General features: G+C 41.2%; 1 protein-coding gene across 1 annotated transcript in view; it reads left to right on the plus strand.

The window, feature by feature from the left end:
- The window catches only part of LOC125897965 (spectrin beta chain, non-erythrocytic 4-like), a 63752-nt gene that overhangs the window by 19024 nt on the left and 19584 nt on the right, over positions 1-25144 (plus strand). Inside the window, exon 2 of the mRNA XM_049591528.1 lies at positions 6977-7240. Coding sequence (XP_049447485.1) covers positions 6977-7240 — 264 coding nt within the window. The remainder of the gene's footprint in view (positions 1-6976; positions 7241-25144) is intronic.

The following is a 25144-nucleotide window of genomic DNA, read 5'->3' on the forward strand; positions in this document are numbered from 1 at the left end:
TAGGCTAATGTTAGCTTTTTACTTCTGCCAATTGTATTTATGCGTCAAAAATCATAAAAGTGGTGTTCAGCTGTGAAGATTATCTTGCTGAACTAAACATGTAGGTATCATAAATGTTTGTTTGCCACCTATTGCCTGCAATAATCCACAATCCAATGGAAAAATACCATAGACTTTTGTATGAAGGAACCAGGGCCATGTTAACTTTTGTGCTGGCCTACAGAAAAACAGACATTTATGTTGGATTTTTACATATGGAAAAATCTGCTAAAAATAGGTGACAGACTCTTTTCCAATTTCTAGTAGATCAGAGCCATGTAGCCTCTGTCTGTGTTTTTAAAACTGGCCATGATATTATCTTGCATGATCAATGACTAATTATTAGATGGCTGGCTCCCTTTAACTGAAGTGTTAGTTTGGCCTAGTTCAGACCACAAAGCATTGTAAAATAATTAAAATAATTATTAAAAAAAATCTTAATCACTTATTATCACATTGTAAAATATATTACAATTCAAATCCTATAATATTATGTAACTGTAGAATTGAGGAAAACACAATAATCAATACTTTTTCAAAAACATGTGAAACCAAATGTGTGTAAGAGTTCTCTTGAGTGTGTGCAGATTCTGTTCTCACCTAAGAACAAGTCCCTGATAAGAAAACATCGGTGAATGTCAGAATCTTCGTGAAAACTGCGTAAGTTGGTTTAAAAAGAAATTTCTTCTCAAGAAGGGTAAGTGAATGAGTCCGTCAGAATCAGTGGTTTCATCTTGTCTTACTAGTTTTTGAAAAACAAACAAACAACCAAACAGCAGTACAATCAGCCTCAATACGTTTCTCATGTCTTTAATATAGTATATGAGTAATTTAGCATTATCCCTGCTGTTTTCTCTTGCAGTACACACACACATAACCCAAGTCACTGACATTGTTGTTTTTTCATATGACATGGACTTACTTTATTAACTTATTGTGTTGCATTCATTGTCCTGATCATTTCCTCCGAATTGCTTTTATTGTTTACATCATCTGCGCTTTTGTATTCTGGGTGTTATTACCAGTAGTAGATTTGTACTTTCTAAACAATTTTCTCCAAATAATTAAATTGTCAGAATCTAAATCAGAACAATAACTTTATCACAAGATTTTTTTAATAGCCTGTCACAGTCCTACTGTAGCATTAATGGATGTCCATTCAATTATTTTATATTTATAAAAATTACACTAACATGACTAATAACAGCATAACACAGTATTAAGACAACTACTTTAATGGATGGTCTTGATGGTAATGGTACTTATGGAAAGAACATGCTACTACAATTACATACCTCTTATGCATCACTGGTCTGTAAATTGTTTAATAAAAAAGTAGCATAAAGACCCAAATGATTGTGCCAATTATTGTCCGCTTTCTCTCTCTTTTTTTAAAAAAATATTTTTTGGGCTTTTGCCTTTAATTGACAGGAGAGAGTGAAATGGGGGAGTGAGAGAGAGTGGGGGGATGACATGCAGCAAATGGTCATGAGCCGGAGTAGAACCCGCGACCGCTGCAGCGAGGCAATGCCTCTGTATATGGGGCACCGGCACTATCCACTACGCTACCGATGCCCCCGCTTTCTCTTTTGAATGTGGATGTGAAATTATTTGCTAAAGTGTTAGCCCTTCGACTGGAGCCGTTTATGCATAAGCTCATAAACCCTGATCAAACTGGTTTTATAAAATCCCGCTTATCATCAGACAACATTCGTAGACTCTTACATATTATTGACATTGCCTCTGGTAGCCAAACCCCATGTGCTGTACTCTCCCTTGATGCGGAGAAAGCTTTTGATCACCTGGAATGGCATTACTTATGATCAGTCCTGCGACACATGGGGTTTGGAGCTCAGTTTATTAGAATGGTTCAAACTTTATATTCCTCTCCCACGGCAATGGTGATGACCGGTAACTTATGTTCTTCCTTATTCTCAGTTTCTAGAAGCTCTAGACAAGGCTGTGTTTTGTTATTTGCACTTTCTCCTGAACCCCTGGCCCAGGCAGTGCGTCAGTCTACTCTTACTCCCATTACAGCACATAACACTGATCACTATATTTCTCTTTATGCAGATGATATATTGCTTTTTTTAGAAGATGCAGCACAGTCAACTTCACATATTTTGTCTATTTTTGATGACTTTGGCAATATATCTGGATACAAAATCAACTGGGCCAAATCCGCTCTTCTCCCCTTGAATGATGCCATGAGAAAGGCTGCGCCTCCTACAAAAATACCAGTGGTCCATACTTTTAAATATCTTGGTTTAAATACATTTCCTTCTCTTCATCTCACCATCACAAATAATTATAATTCAGTCCTTAAGCAGGTGGAGTCGGATCTTGTGCGTTGGTTACCTATCTCCAATTCATTTCAAGCTCGGGTCTCGATTATTAAGATGAATATATTACCTCGTATCAACTTTTGTAGTTCCATGCTTCCTATATTACCCCCTGCTGGTTACTTGAAAAAATTACAAAAATTAATTACAAAATATGTTTGGAAAGGGAAACGCCCACGCCTCAAAATGTCTATTTTACAGAGACAAAAAAGTTCTGGTGGCCTAGGCATTCCTAATTTTAAATTTTATTTCTGGTCCTTCACACTTAGGGCTCTTCATACCTGGCTTAACCCAGAGGCCCAGGTGTCTTGGCGTTCAGTAGAAGAGGAGTTAATAAGTCCTCACAGGCTTCAAGATGTGATTTATTCTAACATCCCTTGTAAATCTAAATTCGGACCTATAATTTCTCATCTTGTTGTTACACAGAGAATTGTAGAATCACACACTAATACACACCTGAAGCTTCATCCTCATATACCATTATTTCATAATTTTTCTCTCCGTATAGAAAATCGTCCTATTTCTTTCTGTCAATGGAGTGTTAAAGGCATTCACACTCTTTCTGACATTTTGGAGGATAATAGGCTTCGGGCATTCCAGGATCTCCAATCTCATTATAACCTACCTGGCAACTCTTTCTTTTTTTATTTGCAACTTCGTAGTGCTTTACGTGCATACGGGGTCCCCTGGGGAGAGGAGTTTAAGACCCATCCCATCCACAAAATTTGTACAGTTAAAGCCACTAAGGGCTTGATTTCTAGTTTTTACTCACTTATTAATAAGGCCGCAGAAAAATCCCTGCAAGTTCATCATTGCTGGCGTCAAGATCTTTCTATTTCATCCGGTGCAATCAATTGGAATATGGTCTGGTTTAATATCTCTTTGTCTTCCAGGAACCCCAATCATCAAATGATTCATTATAATTATGCACACGGATTATACTGCACTCCCCGGAAGCGATTTCTTATGAAATTATCTCAAAACCCCAACTGTGATTTATGTTCCTTGGGAACCCCTGGTACTTTTATTCATATGGTCTGGGAATGCTCTGGAGTTTCATTATTTTGGGAAAGGGTTGCTAGGAGGTTGTCAGTGATGTTGGATGTTGCTATTTCTTTTTCTCCAGTTATTTTGTTATTAAATGATTTTTCTGGGTTGAATTTGACCATGAGGCAGCGGCGCTGGTTATTGATCGGCCTTACTGCTGCAAAAAGAATGATAGCTCAAAGATGGAAAGCTCCTCACATCTTGTTCTTTCAAAAATGGGTATCCTCAGTAGTGGACTTGGCTAGTATGTGTATGCTTATATAAGTTTTTGTGGTTCTTGTGTTTTTTTGTCATTGGTGTATCCTTATTGTTTTTGTGTCTTGTATTAATGTTTGTTTTCTTGTGTTTTTTGTTTAAAAAAAAAAGGAAAAAATGGCCAATCAAAAATTGATCACAAAAAAACAAAAGTAGCATAAGTAAGGGGCATCGGTGCCTTAGTGGAGAGCAGGCGCCCCATGTACGAGGCCATTGCCGCAGCGGCCCGGGTTCGAGTCCAGTCTGTGGCCCTTTGCTGCATGTCATCCCCTTTCTCTCTCTCCCCCTTTCACACTTGGCTGTCCTGTCCATTAAAGGAAAAATGCCCAAAAAATATCTTTATAAACTAAAAATAGAAAATAAAAAACTAGCATAAGTAACAAAATGAACATCCCACGGACGGCCACAGACGATCATTGCTTGCATGATTCGGTTTAAATAGATCTAAAAATGTGTGCCATAATATCTAGAGTATTTTTTTTTTGCAGCTCAAAGCCAAGGCTTCTGGCTTCCTCATCATCATGCCATTCTCTCGTGTCCGTACCTCATGCGTTGTGCAAATGTTGTATTTTGCCATAATTATGCCAGTATTTCCTGAAATGGCCATTGGAAATCTCTGTTTACATAATCCTGCATATGTATTGATCTAAAATATAAACCATGGTAGCTAGAATATTCATTCTGTCTTCCATGTCATCATGTTGTATGCATGTAATGACATCATTGCACCACATTGCATGTGGTGCAAAACCACAAATTTTCATGCAGTTTTGCACCACACACAGCAGATTTTTAAAAACTAAATAATGTACATAGTTTATTTATGCGTCTACATTTAGAAATCCTTTGGCTCAATATGTTTTGTGTTTTTAATTTGTAAAATCTGGTGAAAAACATCTGATTTACATATTTTTTTATCAATTATTATGTTTGGTTTTTTTTTTACTAAAATGTTAATATTTTAGGGACATGAAGCATTTGAAGATAGTACAAGAAATGACATCACAATCAGCAAAAACATCAATGTAGGCATTTGGGGACCATTTCTATTATAGAGTTCAAAGGTTTAAAAATGATCACATTCAGAGCCTCCTCAAAAACTACATGTGAACAGAGAAGATTATGATGTTGTCTTAAAAAGTGATGACATTCACCCTATTGAGCTTGTGCCTTTTAGAGATAGTGGAATCCATTCATTTAGATATACTCACTAATTCAAGACACATGAAAATACACTTAAGTGGTTAAAGCTTGTGAGTACATAATGTTGAAGTATGTTTAATGTATGTCACAGCTGGAAAAAACGGGAACAATCCAGAATTGTAAATGTGGCACATCCACTCAGAGTTGACAGTTTGCCGGTTTGACATGGCTGTAATACATAGCGTTACATTGTGGGTTGGGCTGACAACATGACATCAAAGAAGGAAGTTACCATCTTCATTTAGCGATATCTGCAGCATTATGACTTTTTGATTAGCTACATTTGAACTTGGATGTCTGCTCAATTTTTTTTTATTCAAGACTGGTGTAAGTGTTTTGCAGGAAATAGCACAAGTATGGTGTTACTTTTGTGCATACAGTAGGTGTGAATGCATTGTTGTTTGTGCCAATAGTATAAAACAAGCCCTTTAATCCCACCCACTACTATTTGTAATGCTGTATCAGCAATAGAAGAAAGCCCGCAGAATTTGGCAACGCCATGCTGCATGGTTCATATGTTGTAGCCATTGAAATATTGTATTATTTTGTATTTATAATACTGTGGCAGCCACGACTGCCTTGAAAATTCACTTCACACATGCCCTTTGGATCCAACTGTTCCCAGGCTGTAGCACAGCCCAGCACACCCGCAGCCTCATTCCTGTTCCATAAACCTTTGATTCTTCCCTTCTTCCTTTACTCTGCCATTCTCCTCTCCTCTCTCCACCCCCTCTCTGATTTCTTCTTCCTCTGCCTCACTCTGTGTGTCAGTAACGCCAAGAGAGGAGAGAGAGACCTGCTTTCTGCTGGCTCTGCATTATGAGAGGGAGAGCGAGGCAGAGGAGAGATAGGAGCGCGAGAGAGGGTTGTGAGAGAATGAGCGCTAGCAGCAGTTAAGCAGAGAGCTTGTGCCAAGAGGAGGAATGCAGCACTGCATTATGAAAGCCATAGGATATAGGTCCAGCTCTCTTTGAAAGTTAAAGGAGGGAAGCATCATATGCTTGGCTTTTATTACAGTACAAACTAAGCAAATAATGAATACATCACCCTCTATCCTATATAACAGAGAAATGTGGAACATAAATGCTTGTTTCTAACATTGGGCCGATTTTCAGTCATAAAGATCTATACACTAATGAGCTTTGTGAGCTGGATACAAAAATTTCCAAAATCTTGTCATATAGGAGTAAAACACCTTCTACTCCCCAATGTCTATAGGTGTGGGAGGAGACTGGTAATTATCTTTGTCAGGGGAGAGCTTCATTGACACAAAGGAAAATGCCACATGCTTTGATCTCCCTGCATCTCCTCATCCAGATGACATCATGAACAAAGCCGAAGATTTAGGGGAAGGAAGAGGAGCAGACGAGCACAGGCGAAGGGCAGAACAGAGGGTGTATTAGACTTACCATGCATGATTTTTAGGTCAGCCCGAGGGCAAACTTTGCTCCTTACACCTGCTTCTCTGCAAGCAGGGGGGCTTCATCCTTGGCATGGAGCTGTGTTGTCCTGAGCTATTTTGGGGACATTACTGAATTTAGCCACTCACTTTCAGCACTATGACATTTTGTTTTGTGGAGATTTGTAATAGGGTTGTTAAGTATGTACAGCATAGATTTTTTTTCTTTACCCAATTTAGCCAATTCCCTTTGATAGAGACAATTGATAAAAGGTTACCAATCACCTAAAATCACTGTCATATAAAAGGAAATTAATTCAGAATGAATATATTTTATTTAGAAACAGACTTTATTTGTGCATGAAATCTCAAATGGTGAGCCGTTCTATGCTGCAACAGTGCAGTTCACAGATTTCTGGTACCAAATGAAGCAACAGTCATTTCAGCCCATACGATCCAGTCCTTGAAGCAAAAGCTGACATTAAAGGAGTATACGAGTGAGAAGCAAACAGCCACTCAGCCAGTAAATTACAGTCCAACATATAATGTTTTTTTTTTTTTACAGGACAGGATAACTAGGATAGCCTGGGAAAATACAGCGTGACTTAAAGTAATGGGATTATTTTGATGAATCAAATTGCTTTTACACTCAGTTTAACAATCCTTAACAATTATCCCTTTCTGTCTCCAGGAAGGTCAGGAGCTGATCCAGGAGAAGCCGGAGCTGCGTTCAGTTGTTCAGCAGAAGCTGGAGGAGATCCGAGAGTGCTGGTCTGACCTGGAGAGCACAACCAAGGCCAAGGCCCGCCAGCTCTTTGAAAACAACAAGCCTGAACCAGCAGTGAAGAGCTACTCTGACCTCGACAACCAGCTCTCCCACCTGGAACAGCAGCCCCCTCAGCTGGAACAGGCACACCATCTGCCCACCTTCAATGAGCAGCTCCAGAAATTCCAGGCAAGTCTCAATTCTCAAGGCTCATGGTCTCTCTGAGAAGGTGTTGGCACCGTCTGTTGTTGTAAACTAGTGTCAGTGAAATCCAAATAATTCTGTCATATGTGCCACAAATGATTAATTTTACGGTAAGTACCATCTATTGTCCATCCTCTGACCTCTGTATATCCTCAGCTCTCTAACACATGTTTAGTGCACTGCCCGGCCTCCATATTTACACTCAGATAACTATAAACTTTTATTCTATAGTTTTGCCATAAACTGTGACATATGTATGTCTGACATTTTATCTTGTGTAAGAACTGCACAGCCCATTTACACACCAGGCCAATACTAAACACTTTACTAAACATTTAGCATTGCAATTATAATATTACATATATTTTACTTGTATTCTTATTAACATTCTTGTGTGACAAATAAAACCTTTATTTATTGACATTAAACCAATGGGAAAGGGTTCTTTAATCATAAAGAACAGTTTAAAATTGTCAAGCTAATAAGCATAGTTAAAGAGGCAACAGATAGGATTCGTTTTTTTTTTTTTTTTTTTTAGCTTGGCGCCACCTAGCATCAGTGGTGTTGCTTGCACTGTTGCAACAACCAAATTGACCGTGGGGGATCAGAGATAATCAATAAAATGTAGGCTGTAATAGGGTGACCATATTTTGATTTCCAAAAAAGAGAAAACTCGGCCTAACCACGACATAGCCTACATAAATGATACTCGCAGTTTACTCAAAGATGTCTTATAATTTTAATAGGCCTATAGCCTATTTAAAGTTTATATGTATGGTTAGAAAATTCAGTTATATTACAAAATAATATCTCTCAAAGACAGAAATTCAGATAGGCCCCTATAGGGGACACATACACACACTAGAGTGTGGCGATCCGAGCCCGACGGGTCCCGACGGGTCGGGCAGGGTTTGGTCAAAAATGTATAAATTGTATTCAGACTCGGGTCGGATTCGGTCAGCTTTCAGTGAAAATGTAGTGTAAAAATAAATAAAATCCTATTGTCTGTCCTGTTTATTGCTTGGGCACTGTTATTTACGTGACAACACCTGAACATAACACACACAGACACATATTGGCTGTTTGTTTCTACCGCTCCCCTCTCTGGAAGTCTCGGGCCTCCAGCCGCCTGCCTCCACCTTGATTAAATGCTGAAAATAAAATAAAAGAGGGAGACAGGTTTTTCCTATTTTATCTTCATTCATTCATTCATTCTTTCATCTTCTAACCGCTTCATCCTCTTGAGGGTCGCGGGGGGGCTGGAGCCTATCCCAGCTGACATCGGGCGAGAGGCAGGGTACACCCTGGACAGGTCGCCAGACTATCGCAGGGCTGACACATAGAGACAGACAACCATTCACGCCTACGGACAATTTAGATTGCCCCAATCTGCATGTCTTTGGACTGTGGGAGGAAGCCGGAGCGCCCGGAGAGAACCCACGCTGACACGGGGAGAACATGCAAACTCCACACAGAAGGGCTCCCACGCCCGGGATCGAACCGGCAACCCTCTTGCTGTGAGGCGAGAGTGCTAACCACCACACCACCGTGCCGCCCCTATTTTGTCTTATTTTGTTTAATTTCTCCCTCATCCCTTGCTGGAAGCGTCGGACCTCCCGCTCCCGTCTCAAACACGGAGGTCTCCCTCTCTGCAGCTGAACATCCACGGCGCACGCCTGGCCTGTTAAATAGCCTGTAACCACTGTGTGGCACAAACTCAGTGCTTTAGTAATTAAATAATGTCGGGCTCGGGTCGGGTTTTGACAGAAAAATGTGGCTCGTGCCGCACTCTAACACACACACACACACACACACATACACACACACAGAAAACCAGACATTATCATCAATTTATAAAAAAAAACCCAGACGCCCTGGACGGGACGTGAAAAGTGGACATGTCCGGGCAAAAGAGGACGTTTGGTCAGCCTAAAAGCCACCAGTATACCTCTATGTGTATGTAGAATGAGAAGGTGTGTGGACACTATACCAAATAAATGAGTAAAGAGACCGAGCAACAGTTATCAGATTTATCTGAAGAAAAAAACAAATAGTAATGCAAATAATTATACCAGAATGCACAGTACCAGTACAAACAACTTACAGTAAATTATACCAAATTATACCAATGTACAGTATCAGTTCAAACAACAGTAGACACGTAAGGGATAATGTATAGTGAGCCGGTGACTGTTGAAAAATAACTCCCGACAGGGGAATGGAACCCCGATGCGCAGAGTTATTTTTCAACAGTCACCGGCTCACTATACATTATCCTGCTTAGAACATGGCTTACTACTAAAACATTCAAATGTTACAACTGGCATTAATATTACTAAACTGCTGGCAGAGTGTATTGACAGAGGAGAGGCGTTCACCAGACAAACGGGAGCGGAGGAGAGGATTTTACTCCACTTCTCTGGGTCGGAGATGCTGGGTGCCCAGTAGCTGCGAAGGCTGCCCTCACATTTGTGGCCAGTGACTGACATGATCTCCCTGCTCTCCAGGACAGCTTGGGAGAGCTGTGTGGACTAACGTTAACTGATTTTGATGCTCCTCACTCTGAGGCCGTTGCAGTGAAAAGTCCAGTGTTCACAGCTGGACGTAACTTAGCTGGGTGATGTCCGTCGATAGTTGCCTCTGTGAGAAGAAACAGAAGGAAGGGAGGGGCGTATCACTGTCCGAGGGCTGCCGTAGAATGGCAACGGGGATGTCAGCCAACCAACACTCGCTACCCGGTCCCTGGTTACAGCGATTTTCGATGCTGGCCAGCTAGGAGTTAACTAGCAGCCAGTACGGTACAGTCCTCTCTCGTCTAGCTAACATTTAGTCGTGTTACTTACTGATCCATTAGAAAGAAAGCTAGCTGGACATCGGTTTTGAAGCCTCTTTGGTCACGGAGCTCATTCCATCTCTTGAACGCCTGACTGAGGTTTACTCTTGTTTTTCCTCTTCATTTATCACTCTCCTTTTTGCTCTTCTTTGCCTCCTCAGACAGAGGAGCTCGTTTTCTTTCGCTAGGCCGTTTTTCACTTGTTTCCAAACTTTGTCTGTCTGCCATTGTGCTTGTGACTCAACTATCTCATGCCCAGCTCCTCATAAGGACCAGCTCCAGTCCCTGATTGGCTGTTTCGCAATACATGATGCCTTTCCTGCCATAAAGCAGATTTTTTCCATGAAATTTCGCCCCTGATGGCAGAAGCTTATTACAAAGATTGCAAAGCCAATCAGTAACCTATGTAAACGCTGATAGTCTGATTCTACTGTGGCCACTACCCTCTGCATTATTTTCATAATGATATATTTAGGAAAAAATGCTGTCTGTTGCCTCTTTAAGTATTTATTACCCAGTTGATTGAAATGGATATGAATATGGTGGGATGTCACTGAGCTACAGCAGTGGTGAAAGAAGTATTGAGCTCTTTTGTTTAAAGGTATACGATGCAGGATTGTCAAGTACTGTCTGCAAACACTCACCAGTGAAAGTGAAAGTAAAAGCCTACCCCAGATTCACTGTTGTTTGGCATTTACCCTCGCTACATTTGTGATTTTTCAGTCTTTTGGCTGCCTGGTGCTGCTTATGGTCTGGCACCTGGTCGCCACCTTTTTATAAAGCTCCACCCTCACCCAAGCACTGTGGGTGTCCACACCCATAAACATCCCAAAAATAATAAATAAATAAATAAATAAATAAATAAATAAATAAATAAATAAATATAAATAGATAGAATAAACACAGAAAATAAGAAGAAATTAAAAAGTACAGGCAAAGAGCAGAGTCTCTGCAATGAAATACACACACTTCTAGTGGGTCATAATCAGGCCCATACGGAATCTGCGCCAGCAGAACTCTGCAGAATTTCACCAGATTTTAGCATTATAAATTCTCTGTTGTAAAACTCAGAATGTTGTCACTGTGTCCTCTGCCTCCATGTGCATGTGTGTGACAATTGTGTGTTGTATCCAGTTAGCATTAAAATCAAAGTAAGTGGTGTAGTGAGAAGAAATGTCAAAATAAGATTTACTGTTAATAGACTGGCAAATTAATTTTTGTTCTCTCTGCTCCATATTGAACCTTCCATTTTAATGTGCATGTGTCCCACATTTTGTTAATTGACTTTTCCAACAGTTTACATTTTTTTAAGTATTCATGATTAAATAAATTTCTGATTCAAATTTTCTACTAAAATCTACTAAGTAGTTCTTTTTGCCTGCTTGAGGTCATTTCAGGTTTTAATGTATTGTGTGCATGGCCATAGCCAGCTATGAGTCACCGAGGTAAAAATTTCAAAGAGAAAAATTAGAAGAACACCAAACAGCATGGTAAACATATCAACACACCAGACAGCTTTTATTTTGAAATGACACACAGGAAATCTGATGTACATATATATATATATCTATATCTATCTATCTATCTATCTATCTATATCTATCTATATATATCTATCTATATGTATATGACAAAACATATTGAACTTATTATGATATTCTAAATTATGGTGATGAACCTGTATGTTGTACACTAGATTTGATTGAGGTGGTATTTGATATATAATGCACTGGGCAATAAGAGTATCCTTCTATCTGAACGCTATTTAGTGGCTTGAAGCCTTAAACCACATCAAATAATGTTGTTACATTATGCAACGCTTTATTCACTCATTTGAAGAGTACATGACCTCACGTTTGTGTCATCTACTATTTATTTGTTGTTGCTGCATTACTCTTGCTAGCCTAGAATCTGATAATAATCAATCAATCAATCAATTTTATTTATAAAGCCCAATATCACAAATCACAATTTGCCTCACAGGGCTTTACAGCATACGACATCCCTCTGTCCTTAAGACCCTCACAGCGGATAAGGAAAAACTCCCCAAAAAAAACCCTTTGACGGGGAAAAAAAACGGTAGAAACCTCAGGAAGAGCAACTGAGGAGGGATCCCTCTTCCAGGACGGACAGACGTGCAATAGATGTCGTACAGAACAGATCAGCATAATAAATTAACAGTAATCCATATGACACAGAGAGAGAGAGAGAGAGAGAGAGAGAGAGAGAGAGAGAGAGAGAGATGCAGGTAATGACAGTAGCTTACAACAACATTAATGAAAGTAATAATATTATAGTTATGGTTCTGGTTACTGCGGTACAATATGTTGAAAGTATGTATTAATACCTGGCAGTATACATGTGTGACAATAATCATATGTGTATAATAACAGAAGAAGTATGACTAATGACTAATGATGGCAGCAGCAGCAGGAGGCATCTGGCAGGACCACGGCAGCAGCACAACCACACACGTCACGCTGTCCAGGCACCGCTGTGATATGAGTTAATCTGAGAGACAGTGGAGCACAAAGGCTCCGGAGAAGAAGCCGAGTTAGTGACATCCAGAATGGCCGAGTTAGCAAGATGCAGTAATAGAATACGAGAGAGAGAGTGAGAGAGACAGAGAGAGAGAGAGAGAGAGAGAGAGAGAGAGAAGGAGAGAAGGGGCCCGGTGTATTATAGGGGGGTCCTCTGGCAGACTAGGCCTAAGTCAGCCTAACTAGGGGCTGGTACAGGGCAAGCCTGAGCCAGCCCTAACTATAAGCTTTATCAAAGAGGAAAGTCTTAAGTCTAGTCTTAAATGTGGAGACGGTGTCTGCCTCCCGGACCGTAACAGGAAGATGATTCCACAGGAGAGGAGCCTGATAGCTAAAGGCTCTGGCTCCTGATCTACTTTTGGAGACTTTAGGGACCACGAGTAACCCTGCGTTCTCAGAGCGCAGTGTTCTGGTGGGATAATATGGCACTATGAGCTCTCTAAGATATGATGGAGCTTGACCATTTAGAGCTTTATAAGTTAACAGTAGGATTTTAAATTAAATTCTGGATTTTACAGGGAGCCAGTGCAGAGAAGCTAAAACAGGAGAGATATGATCGCGTTTCTTAGTTTCTGTTAGTACACGTGCTGCTGCATTCTGAATTAGCTGGAGAGTTTTTAAGGACTTACTAGAGCTACCTGATAATAGAGAGTTACAGTAATCCAGCCTTGAGGTAACAAAAGCGTGGACCAATTTTTCTGCATCTTTTCGGGTCAGGATAGGCCTAATTTTCGCAATATTACGCAGATGAAAAAATGCAGTCCGTGAGGTTTGCTTTAAATGAGAATTAAAAGACAAATCTTGATCAAATATTACTCCGAGGTTTCTTACGGTAGTGGCAGGGGCCAGAGCAATGCCATCTAGAGAAACTATGTCATCAGATAAAGAGTCTCTGAGTTGTTTGGGGCCAAGAACAATAACTTCAGTTTTGTCTGAATTTAACATCAGGAAATTGGTGCTCATCCAAGTTTTTATGTCTTTAAGGCAATTATGGAGTTTAGTTAATTGATTGCTTTCTTCTGGCTTCATTGATAAATACAACTGAGTATCATCCGCATAACAATGGAAATTTATAGAGTGATTTCTAATGATGTTACCTAAAGGAAGCATATATAGAGTAAACAGGATTGGTCCGAGCACAGAACTCATGGAACTCCAAAACAAACTTTAGTACGTAAGGATGGTTCATTGCGTAACGCGTCAACAAATTGAAAACGATCAGATAAATAAGATTTAAACCAGCTTAGTGCTGAACCTTTTAAGCCAATTAAGTGATCCAGTCTCTGCAGTAGAATTTGATGGTCAATTGTGTCAAACGCCGCACTAAGATCTAATAAAACAAGTACAGAGACGAGTCCTTTGTCTGAAGCAATCAGAAGGTCATTTGTAATTTTAACTAGAGCTGTCTCAGTGCTATGATGCACTCTAAATCCTGACTGAAATTCCTCAAATAAATTATTATCCTGGAGAAAATCACACAGCTGGTCTGCGACTACTTTCTCAAGGATCTTTGACATAAAGGGAAGATTAGATATTGGTCTATAATTGGCTAACACCTCTGGATCCAGGGTGGGCTTTTTTAGTAGAGGTTTAATTACAGCTACCTTAAAAGACTGTGGTACATAGCCTGTTAATACGGATATATTGATCATATCTAATATATGAGTGTTAACTAAAGGAAAGACCTCCTTAAGTAGCCTAGTTGGGATGGGGTCTAAGAGACACGTTGATGATTTGGATGAAGAAATCACTGCAGTCAATTCTTGAAGAGAAATTGGAGAGAAGCAATCTAAATATATATTAGATTTTACAGCTGTGTTTGAGGTTAGATAGGTACTATCTGAGGGCAAGAGGTCATGAATTTTGCCTCTAATAGTTAGAATTTTGTCATTAAAAAAGCTCATAAAATCATTACTGCTAAGGGCTAAGGGAATACGAGGCTCAATAGAGCTTTGACTCTCAGTCAGCCTGGCTACAGTGCTGAAAAGAAACCTGGGGTTGTTCTTATTGTCTTCTATTAATGCTGAGTAATAGTTTGCTCTGGCATTGCGGAGGCCCCTCACATGCAATAATTCAAAGCCTTCATTCCAAATTAAATTCAAGCAAAAGAAAAAGAAAAAAAAGTGACAGAAGAGGGAAAGAAAGATGTCAAAAAGAAAAGGTTTTCTCCAGAATACATTAGATTAATTTGTTAAAAAAAAAAAAACCTAAGCCAGTCCTCTGTTTTTTATGTTTTTTTTGTTTTGTTATTGTAGATGATGACTTTGTGTGTAATTTACAGCTTAGGTAGTATACTTGTGTTTGTAGGTGTCATTTTTGTATGAATTTTGCTAAAACTGGTTAAAGGGGTCTCTTTACCTCTCACCTCAATATGTCTCAGTGAAAATGGGTTTCTAGAGTCCTTACAATAGATACAAATACAAATCCCTCTCCCTTCTCTCTCTCTCAAAAGACCATTTTTGTTGTACTAAACCTACCAGTAGCACAAAGTAGCCTGCCATAGAAAAACTATCACCTCACTGTATAGGTTTATGTGCAGTCTACTACAAAGTAGCCACTAGCTAGAGTGGTCCAAACTGATGTTAAAATGCATATATTTTTTAGTCAAATAATGTGAACATTATCTCTCTGCAGATGCCGTTTGGGCTCTGTAATAAGTGATAAGTGAAAAGGGGTTACTTACTTCATTATGAGTCCATACATTGTTTTTTTAAGAAAATCTTCAATCAATCAATCAATCAATCAATCAATCAATCCAAATTTATTTATAGAGCACATTTAAAAACAACAGCAGTTGACCAAAGTGCTTTACAGTCAGATTAAGACAAAACAAGAAATAACACACTACAACAAAGACCACGTGTTACAGAGGAATGCAGCTCTCAAACCGAGTAGTAAGTAAGTAGTAAGTCAAGTATTGGCAGCAAAATGAATTTAAAATATCATACTCATTATGTAAAATGGCACCATTTAGTGTGTTATTTTGGTCTTATATGTTACTGAATTATTATTTGTGATGCATTAACATATAATCAACATTTTATTGATGTAAAAGTGGAGCTAATTTTAACAATGTTGCAATGTTGTAACCCTAGTTCTATTAGCTCAGGTGGAGCCTTCTACTGGACTCTATGGGTAGTACTCTCCTCCAACCACAAGCATGCATTTGCTGTATGAATTTTACACATAAACTATGAAAATATTGGACATAGCTACTGTGATGTAATCCATTGGTTTGTAGACTCCCTTTCTGAAGCCTCGACTTTGGCACTTTGACTACCGCCATCTTGTTTTTTAACTTAACATATGTGAGCAAGGGATGGCTCTGACTGACAAGCAGAGGACACTATCAGCAAACAGTCTGTCACTCAAAGCGGCCCGCCCTTAATTATATGTAACATAAGCCTTGAGCCCCAAACAACTCAGAGACTCTTTATCTGATGACATAGTTTTTCTAGATGGCATTGCTCTGGCCTCTAGCACTACCATAGGAAACCTCGGAGTAATATTCGATCAAGATTTGTCTTTTAATTCTCATTTAAAACAAACCTCACGGACTGCATTATTTCATCTGCATAATATTGTGAAAATTAGGTCTATCCTGACCTGAAAAGATGCAGAAAAATTGGTCCACGCTTTTGTTACCACTAGACTGGATTACTGTAACTCCCTATTATCAGGTAGCTCTAATAAGTATTTAAAAACTCTCCAGCTAATTCAGAATGCAGCAGCACGTGTACTAACAGGAACTAAGAAACAAGCTCATATTTCTCCTGTTTTAGCTTCTCTGCACTGGCTCCCTGTAAAATCCAAATCTGAATTTAAAATCCTACTGTTAACTTATAAAGCTCTAAATGGTCAGGCTCCGTCATATCTTAGAGAGCTCATAGTGCCATATTATCCCACCAGAACACTGCGCTCTGAGAATGCAGGGTTACTCGTGGTCCCTGAAGTCTCCAAAAGTAGATCAGGAGCCAGAGCCTTCAGCTATCAGGCTCCTCTCTTGTGGAATCATCTTCCTGTTACAGTCCGGGAGGCAGACACCATCTCCACATTTAAGACTAGACTTAAGACTTTCCTCTTTGATAAAGCTTATAGTTAGGGCTGGCTCAGGCTTGCCTTGTACCAGCCCCTAGTTAGGCTGGCTTAGGCCTAGTCTGCCAGGGGGACCTCCTATAATACACCAGGCACCTTCTCTCCTTCTCTCTCTCTCTCATCTCCTGTTACTGCATCTTGCTAACTCGGCCGTACTGCATGTCAAACTTGACTTCTTCTCCGGAGACTTTGTGCTCCACTGTCTTGCAGGTTAACTTATATCACAGCGGTGCCTGGATAGTGTGACATGTGTGGTTGTGCTGCTGCCGTGGTCCTGCCAGATGCCTCCTGCTGCTGCTGTTATCACTAGTCATACTTCTACTGTTACTATACATATATGATTATTGTCACATACATATACTGTCAGATATTAATATTTACTTTCAACATATTGTACTACAATAGCCAGAATCATAATTATCAATCAATCAATCAATCAATTTTATTTATAAAGCACAATATCACAAATCACAGTTTGCCTCAGAGGGCTTTACAGCATACGACAGCCCTCTGTCCTTAGGACCCTCACAGCAGATAAGGAAAAACTCCCCAGAAAAATGCTTTAACGGGGGGAAACAACGGTAGAAACCTCAGGAAGAGCAACTGAGGAGCGATCCCTCTTCCAGGACGGACAGACGTGCAATAGATGTCGTACAGAACAGATCAACATGATAAATTAACAGTAATCCGTATGTCACAATGAGACCGAAAGAAAGAGAGAGAGAGAGAGAGAGAGAGAGAGAGAGAGAGAGAGATGCAGGACAGACAGTAATGACAGTAATGACAGTAGCTTACAACAACATTAATGCAAATAATAATATTATAATTATAGTTCTGGCTACTGTGGTACAATATGTTGAAAGTATATATTAATATCTGATACATGTGTGACAATAATCATATGTATTTAATAACAGTAGAAGTATGACTATGGTCAAGAGTTATACAGATAGATGCTTTTTGTCTTCTACCCCACAAGGGGGACAGGGAGGCAAATTTGCATCTGCTCTGCCCAGTTCATGCATTGGCATGTTATGTTGAACGCACAGCCCCCATCAGACACACCGCACAACTGTTGTGTGTTTTGGTGATAGTGTAACTGGTAAGGCCCTATCCAAGAAATGCTTTGCTAGATCTGTGTACCACCACACGTGGTGTAGCAGTGTTGGTGGCCTTGTTCGGTGAGGTGAGTGTCGGGGACATGTGTATGGCAGTGTCGGTCTATGCCTTGCCCATTCATATAGCATCATCTCTTAAACATGAAGCCTGTCAGTCCCTATAGCAACAAATATTAAAATGCCTAACTTGACAGCAGAAATAAACATGTTTACAGCCTGATACAAAAAAACTGTTTTGGTCTCTATAGTTCATTTCAACATTCATGACAACTGTACAGGAGGGTGAATTTTTTAAAACCCACCGGTTAAGGTTACACATGATTAAGGATGGGCCACTTTGAGTAACAGGCTGTCTGTCGATAGTGTCCCCGGTTTCTCATATATTCATATATCAGGCTATTCTGCAGTACATTTTCAAAATTAAAGCCCTTTAAAAACTGACATATGAGCTATTGTCTTCCAAATTCAAACTTAATTTTAAAAGAAATGGCCCATTTAGACAGACAGACTAGACAGACTTTCACGTGGGATTAGCAGATAGCAGACCACCTTTTGTTGTCCCTTAGATATATCAGGACATTCTGATGTGGATTTCAAAGATTAAAGCCGTTTAAAACTTGCTTATGTGCTACCTTGAAATTCAGATTGAAATTGAAAGGAAACGCCCCATTGCCACGGTGTAATTTTACTGCAGAATGATAGCAGACAACCTTAAACTTTTTTTTTTTTTTTTTCCTACTTGTCTGCATTGGTCTTCATAGCTTAGCGCCACAAAAGGGTGTAAGCTTCTTGTGAAGATTGATGCACTGTTAATCTTGCAGTCAAGTATTTTATACCCGTAATGCGTGGTTGTGACCGTCACCCACCCTCCCTGGAGACTAGCCTAACAGCCTTTATTGGAAAAACTTCCTAATATGAGTCAGAGAGGGCCGTGATACACCATCGTGTGTCAAGGGGAAAGTAAGGAAACAAGCAAGGGGGAGGGGGCAGGTGCTTAAGTCCTGAGTTATATAGCGACGGTGCACGCGGAGAAGAAGGAGGAAAAAACAAACAAACAAATAAACAAACATACAAAAAAGACAGGGGAGAAACAGGCAGTGTAGCTGATGTATTGTGGCCTTGAGGTGGTTGTGCTCCATGCAGATTATCAAAAATAAACATATACATGTCTACTATACTGAAAAACAAAAACAAAAGAGAAGTCTATACTGAACACCAAAAATGTGAGAGTCTTGGTGGAGGGGGAAAGCCCAATTGTAGAGAAGACCTGCCAGCGCAGTGTGGTAGGTTTGAGAAGCAAGTGGGCCCCTTTGGAGTGATCCCATCGGTTCTTTGCGATGCGTCACGGAGCTGAAGTATTGAACATGCATGCGTGTATTTGAACCCTCCCAGTGTGTTTATGAAAACCATCACCAGAGTCCAGGGCCAGCCCTGCGGGGGAAGGGGGGTGGTATGGCACCCCAAGACCGCAGGAGCGCCCAGACCCCAAGACCAGGGAGCCGCAGAGGCCGCAGGACACCACACAGGCCCAAGGACCCGGGGCGGCAATGGCTGGCACCCCCAGAGAGCCAGAGACACACCCCAGACAGGCAGGGCAGGAGGGCCCGCCCACCCACCGCCCGACGCGGACCGCCCACACACCCCCCCCCAACCACCACCCACCCCCGACCACCCATGGGCTCCCTGGCTCCAGCCCTCAGCCCAGGAGGGCCGGGCCCCACGACCCACGCCATGCGTATCTACAGTGTGTGTAAACCCACCACCCCCCCTCTTACTATGATTCTCCGATCCCTGATGGAGAAACATTAACCCTACACCGTGAATGTGAATGTGAGTGCCCATAAGTGTGATGTGGTGCATTAAAATTGAGGGACATAGGAGACAGGTGGGGGCAGGGCTGATGGCTACAGCGCACTGCTGTCCTGCAGCCCGTGCAGCCATAAGGCACCTGGAACCTGTTCCCATCTGTCCCACAAGATGTAGGTGTATGTGGTGCTTTAAAATTGGAGAACAGATAAGGATGGGCCGGGGGACAGCATGGAGGGCTACCGGACACCACTGTCCCATAGCCTGCCCATCATGAAGCCCCCCAATCCATCAGTGGTCTGCACCTCGAAGACTGAGTGTATGTGGTGCATTAAAACTGTGGAATGTGTGGTGAGTGAACTAAATGTGGTTTAGGAGGCCAGGCCAGTGTAGGCCCAGCCCGAAGGCTGGAGGGATGGATGAGAGGGGCTAGAAGGTGGCGCCAACCAGACCCCGGTGCCGCGAGGCCCCTAGCACCCATGGACAGCGGGCCAGGCGGACCCCAAGGAAACCCAACGGGCCCCCACCCAACCCCGCCCCCCAAGCAACTGCAGCATCAGGCCCCCGCAATGGTCCCGACCTGGGCCACACCGCCCACAGCAAATCGACCCCCAGCAGAAGGACGAGGCACGCCGCCAGGGTGCACGGACGACGGGCCCCACCCAGCCCTCCCGAACCCCGACGCGCAGGAGCACAGGCCAACCCGCAACCCCGCCAGTACCCCCCCAGACCGCCACAGACCCAAAGCCGGACCCCGAGCCCATCCGACCCGCCCCCCACCGCTGGCCGCACACCAACGGGCAGGCCCACACTGCGCAGCACCAGAACACCCCCCGGGGGCAGCACCCAGCCCCCACACCAAGCCCCCCAGGAGGAGGAGCAGGGAGGGACGGGGAGAGGGGGAGGGAGGAGCCCACCCACCCCGCACCACCAGGGGCGGAAACAGCCCCCCAGGGGGGACCGGCCACGTCGCCCCAAGCCCAGGGAGCACGAGGAGACCCCGCCCCCCCCAGGCACACAGGGCGAGCAGTCCAGACGCACCTGCCCCCAGGGGAAACCGCCCGGCCCCGCGATCCCCCACAGAGCCAGGGAGCAGATTCAAGGGGGAGAAGATTCAAGGGGGAGAAGGTGCACCTAACACATGCTTAAGACCTTGAGTTCTGATGAACTGCTGTGGTATATTGTGGTGAGAGAGATAGAGGGATTAGGGGTTACATCATTAACAGAAACACGTTACATATTACACAACAGTCTAGGGTTAGGGTTAGGGTTAGTTGTAGTATTTATATGTACAGGTGACATATGCTCACAGGCTGAGTGGCACTATACAGACACGTTTAGTGAGTGAATAAATGGTGACCATTTTTCTGTAAAGAATGTTAATTGGTTTCTATGGCCAGCAGATATTTTCTCCAGCGAAATATGTTCTACAAGGAGAGTCTGCCAGTGGTTGATGTTGAGAGTCTGTTTATCTTTCCAGTTGACTAGGATTGTTTTCTTGGCGATGGCGAGAGCTACAAGAAGAGAGTTGCAGTGGCTGTTTGGGAGGTCAATTGTCATCAGGTCACCAATTAAGCACAGGTTTTGAGATAATGGGATCCTGCAGTCCAAAATGGAGGAGAGTTTTTGAGTGACTGTTGACCAGAAGTGCTGGACGGGTGAACATAACCAGAGTGCATGAAAGTAGGTGTCTGCAGTGTTCTGAGTACACTGAGTGCATGTGTCAGATTGACTAAAGCCCATTCTATTCATCTTTTGTTGGGTGATGTGTGTTCTGTGGAGTACTTTAAATTGGATAAGTTGTATATTAGTGTGTCTTGTCATCTTAAATGTATTTTTGCATATCTGAGTCCAGAAGTCAGGGTCCGGTGATACACCCAGCTCTTTTTCCCATTTTAAAATTGGTAAATGTATAGGACTGGTCTTTGACAGTAATTTATAAATCTTAGAAAGGTTCTTCTTATTTCTTGGAGAAAGCTTTGTAATATGTTTGGCAAATTCTGGTGGCTGCAAAGTGTCCTGAGGCGCTGGAATTCTCCTCTTGATTGTTTTTATCAATTGTAAATATTGTAGAAAATTTCCATTTCTTATTTCAAAAGTTTGAAATAAGTTTGTGTATGTCATAAGTATATTGTCTTGGAAAAGGTGATGGAGATGAGTTACTCCCTTCATCTCCCATGTGCTAAAATGGAGAGGTCTTTTGTTAATTTCAAAATCCGGGTTGTGCCAAATTGGAGAGAGCAAGCAAGGTTCAATTGGAGAGTTTGTGATTTCTAGTGTTTTCCACCAGGCTGATAAGGTGGAAGCAATCATTGGGTTCTTAAAACAGTTATGACGTCTGAGCGTAATGGTGATAAACGGGAGGTCAGAGACTTTTATATTGTTGCAGTCCGCCTGTTCTAGTTCGAGCCAGGAGTTGTATTCTTCGTTAGGATATAACCATTTCAATAGGTATTGTAGCTGGTTAGCTAAATAGTAATGTTTAAAGTTAGGAGCGTCCAATCCCCCTTCCAATTTGTTTTTCTGAAGGGTGCTTAGGCTAATTTTTGCTGTTTTGTTCTTTGAGTAGAATTTTATAATTGCAGAATCTAATGACAGGAACCATTTTGATGTGGGTGTGAATGGAATCATGGAAAAAAAAATAGTTAATTTGGGGTAGAATTTTCATTTTAACTGTGGCTATTCGTCCCAGGAGGGAGATGGGAAGATTATTCCAGCACTTCAGGTCACCACAGATCTTATCTAGCAGCGGGCTAAAGTTCAGGTGGACCACGTCTGATAGTTTGGATGAAATATTTATGCCAAGATATCTTATGTTGCCCACAGGGAGAGAAAATTTTTGGTCTGCAGGATTCCAAGAGTTCTCCATTATTGGCAGTATTGTCGACTTGGACCAGTTGATGGAGTAGTCCAAAAGTTTAGAAAAATCTGTTATGAGATTAAATACTTCATGTAAAGACGATTTCGGTTCTTGTAGATAAAGTAAAATGTTCTGACGGACTGCCATAGCCAGGTTCGATGAATACTGCAAACAGTAGAGGTGAGAGTGGGCACCCTTGTCTGGTTCCTCTCTGCAAAATGAAGCTTTTAGATGTGATCCCGTTGGTGGTGACTGTGGCCTTAGGGGAATTATATAAGGCTGATACCCACTGGATAAATGACTCTCCAAAGCCAAATCCACTCAGGGTGGCAAATAGGAAGGACCAGTTGACCTTGAAGGCTTTTTCTGCATCAAGTGACAGAATAATTGCTTTTGTATTAACGCGTTGTACTTTACTTATCAGATTAAGAACTCTTCTGACATTATTACTTGAGTGTCTGCCATTAATGAAGCCCGTTTGATCATTATGAATTATTGATGCGATTATTTTCTCCAGTCTAGAAGCAAGTGCCTTTGAGATAATTTTGATATCACTGTTGATTAGTGATAGAGGACGGTAGCTAGAAGGAAGTGTGGGGTCTTTGTCTGGCTTTAGTAATAATTTGATTGCTGCTGTATTCATGTGAGGTCTTATACCTCTGTTCTTTTTGATCTCTGTCACTGTCCTGATGAAAAGTGGTGCTAATATTGTCCAGAAATGTTTTATAAATTTGGCAGGAAAGCCGTCTGGACCTGGAGCCTTACCTGTTGGCATTTTGTCTAATGCGCTCTGCAGGTCATTAATAGTCAGGGGGGCGTCTAACATATTTCTGTGTTCCGTGGATAACTGAGGTAAATTTAGGTTATCGAGAAAAGTCTGAATATCTTCTGGGTTTGGATTGTTTACTGTTGAATATAAGTTATGGTAGAAAGAATAGAAAATCTGATTGATCTCCTGAGGAGATTGTGTGTAATTTACGGACTGTCCCTGGATTGTTGGTATCAGAGATTTTTCTTTATTGCGTTGGAGCTGATTAGCCAAAAATTTTCCTGATTTGTTACTGTGTTCAAAATTATTATATCTTAGTTGCTGTATGATAAATTCAGTTTTCTTTGATAGAATATTGTCCAGTTGCGATTTTGTACACTGTAATTGGGTCCATACTTGATCACTCGGATTGTTTGCATATTCCTGTGTTAGTTGTTTAATTTTTTCCTCAATGTTTTTTTCTGCTTGCAATTCCTGTTTCTTCTTGTAGGAGGAGTATGATATAATTTTTCCTCTGATTACTGCCTTTCCAGCCTCCCATATTAAAGATGGAGATAAATTTGGAGAGTCATTATCTTCAAGAAAGTTTGCCCACTCCCGTCTCACCATTTTGTCAAAGTCTGGGTCTTTAAGTAAAGAGATAGTAAAGCGCCATGTTGGGGCCGTTTATGGGTGGTTTCTATTTGCAGATTGAGTGATATTGGTGCATGGTCACTGATAATGATCGGGTGTATTTTTGGGATTAATTTTTTGTGAGATGGAGTTATTTAAGAGAAAAAAGTGAATTCTTGAAAATGAGCGATGCACAGTAGAGAAGAAAGTATATTCCCTCTTCGATGGGTATTTGAGTCTCCAGCCATCGTCAAGCCCAAAATCATCTATATATTCCTGTATTACCTTAGCCGATTGTGATTGCTTTGTGTGTACTGAGTTACTAGATCGGTCTAATGAAGCATTTAGGATTGTGTTAAAGTCTCCTCCAATTATAGTTGTCGAGCTGTCTGACAGGTTAGATAGTAGAGAGAAGATTGTGTGAAAGAAGGCTGGATCATCATTATTACGGGCATACAGATTAACGATTGTATATAATTTGTTAAAGATTGTTGCCTGAATAATGATGTAGCGGCCTTCTGGGTCTGTTACCGTGCTGTTTAAAGTAAATGGTAGTCTCTTGTGGACCATGATAGAGACACCTCTTTGTCTGTTGTTATAGCAGGATGAAACAATTTGATTAAAATTTGGATCTTTAAGAGATTTTTCTTCTGACTTTAGCAAGTGGGTTTCTTGTAGGAGAAAAATATCTGGTTTCAATTTTGTGACAAAGTCCATCACTTTAATTTTTTTCGCCTGTGAGCGGATGCCATTCCAGGATACCAAGTTTAGGTGTGACATTGACAAAGTGGGGGTTTTATCATACTGTGTGTGGGTATGGAGAATAATCTGTGTGTGTTTCTATGTGAGTTTCTATCTGCGTGGATTTTGCATGAGTATATGTAATTGTTAAGTGTATGTATTTCAGTCAACCGATGTGTCATGGTGAAGCATCGCAGAGTTATGGAGCAGAGCATTAGAATATATACAAGAATGTACAAGCATGGAGTGTATTTGTGTGTGAGGTGAGGGAGGGGGATTGAGTGAGAGGGATAGAGGGAGGGAGGGGGGAAAAAATAGAGAAGGAAAGGGAGAATACTGGGTGGAGTATGTGAAGTGTACATCCACACAAAAGACAACCCTAAACTGTCACTCATACAGTATCAGGACATCGTGATGTGGATTTTTGATAATCTCATATATGAGCTATATCATCCCTTCATAGGGCTGTAATTTTGAAAGTTTACATCAGAATAGCCTGACATTCTCTGAGTGAC

Source organism: Epinephelus fuscoguttatus, linkage group LG12 (genome assembly GCF_011397635.1).
Source record: "Epinephelus fuscoguttatus linkage group LG12, E.fuscoguttatus.final_Chr_v1".
NCBI classification, from domain to species: Eukaryota; Metazoa; Chordata; class Actinopteri; order Perciformes; family Serranidae; genus Epinephelus; species Epinephelus fuscoguttatus.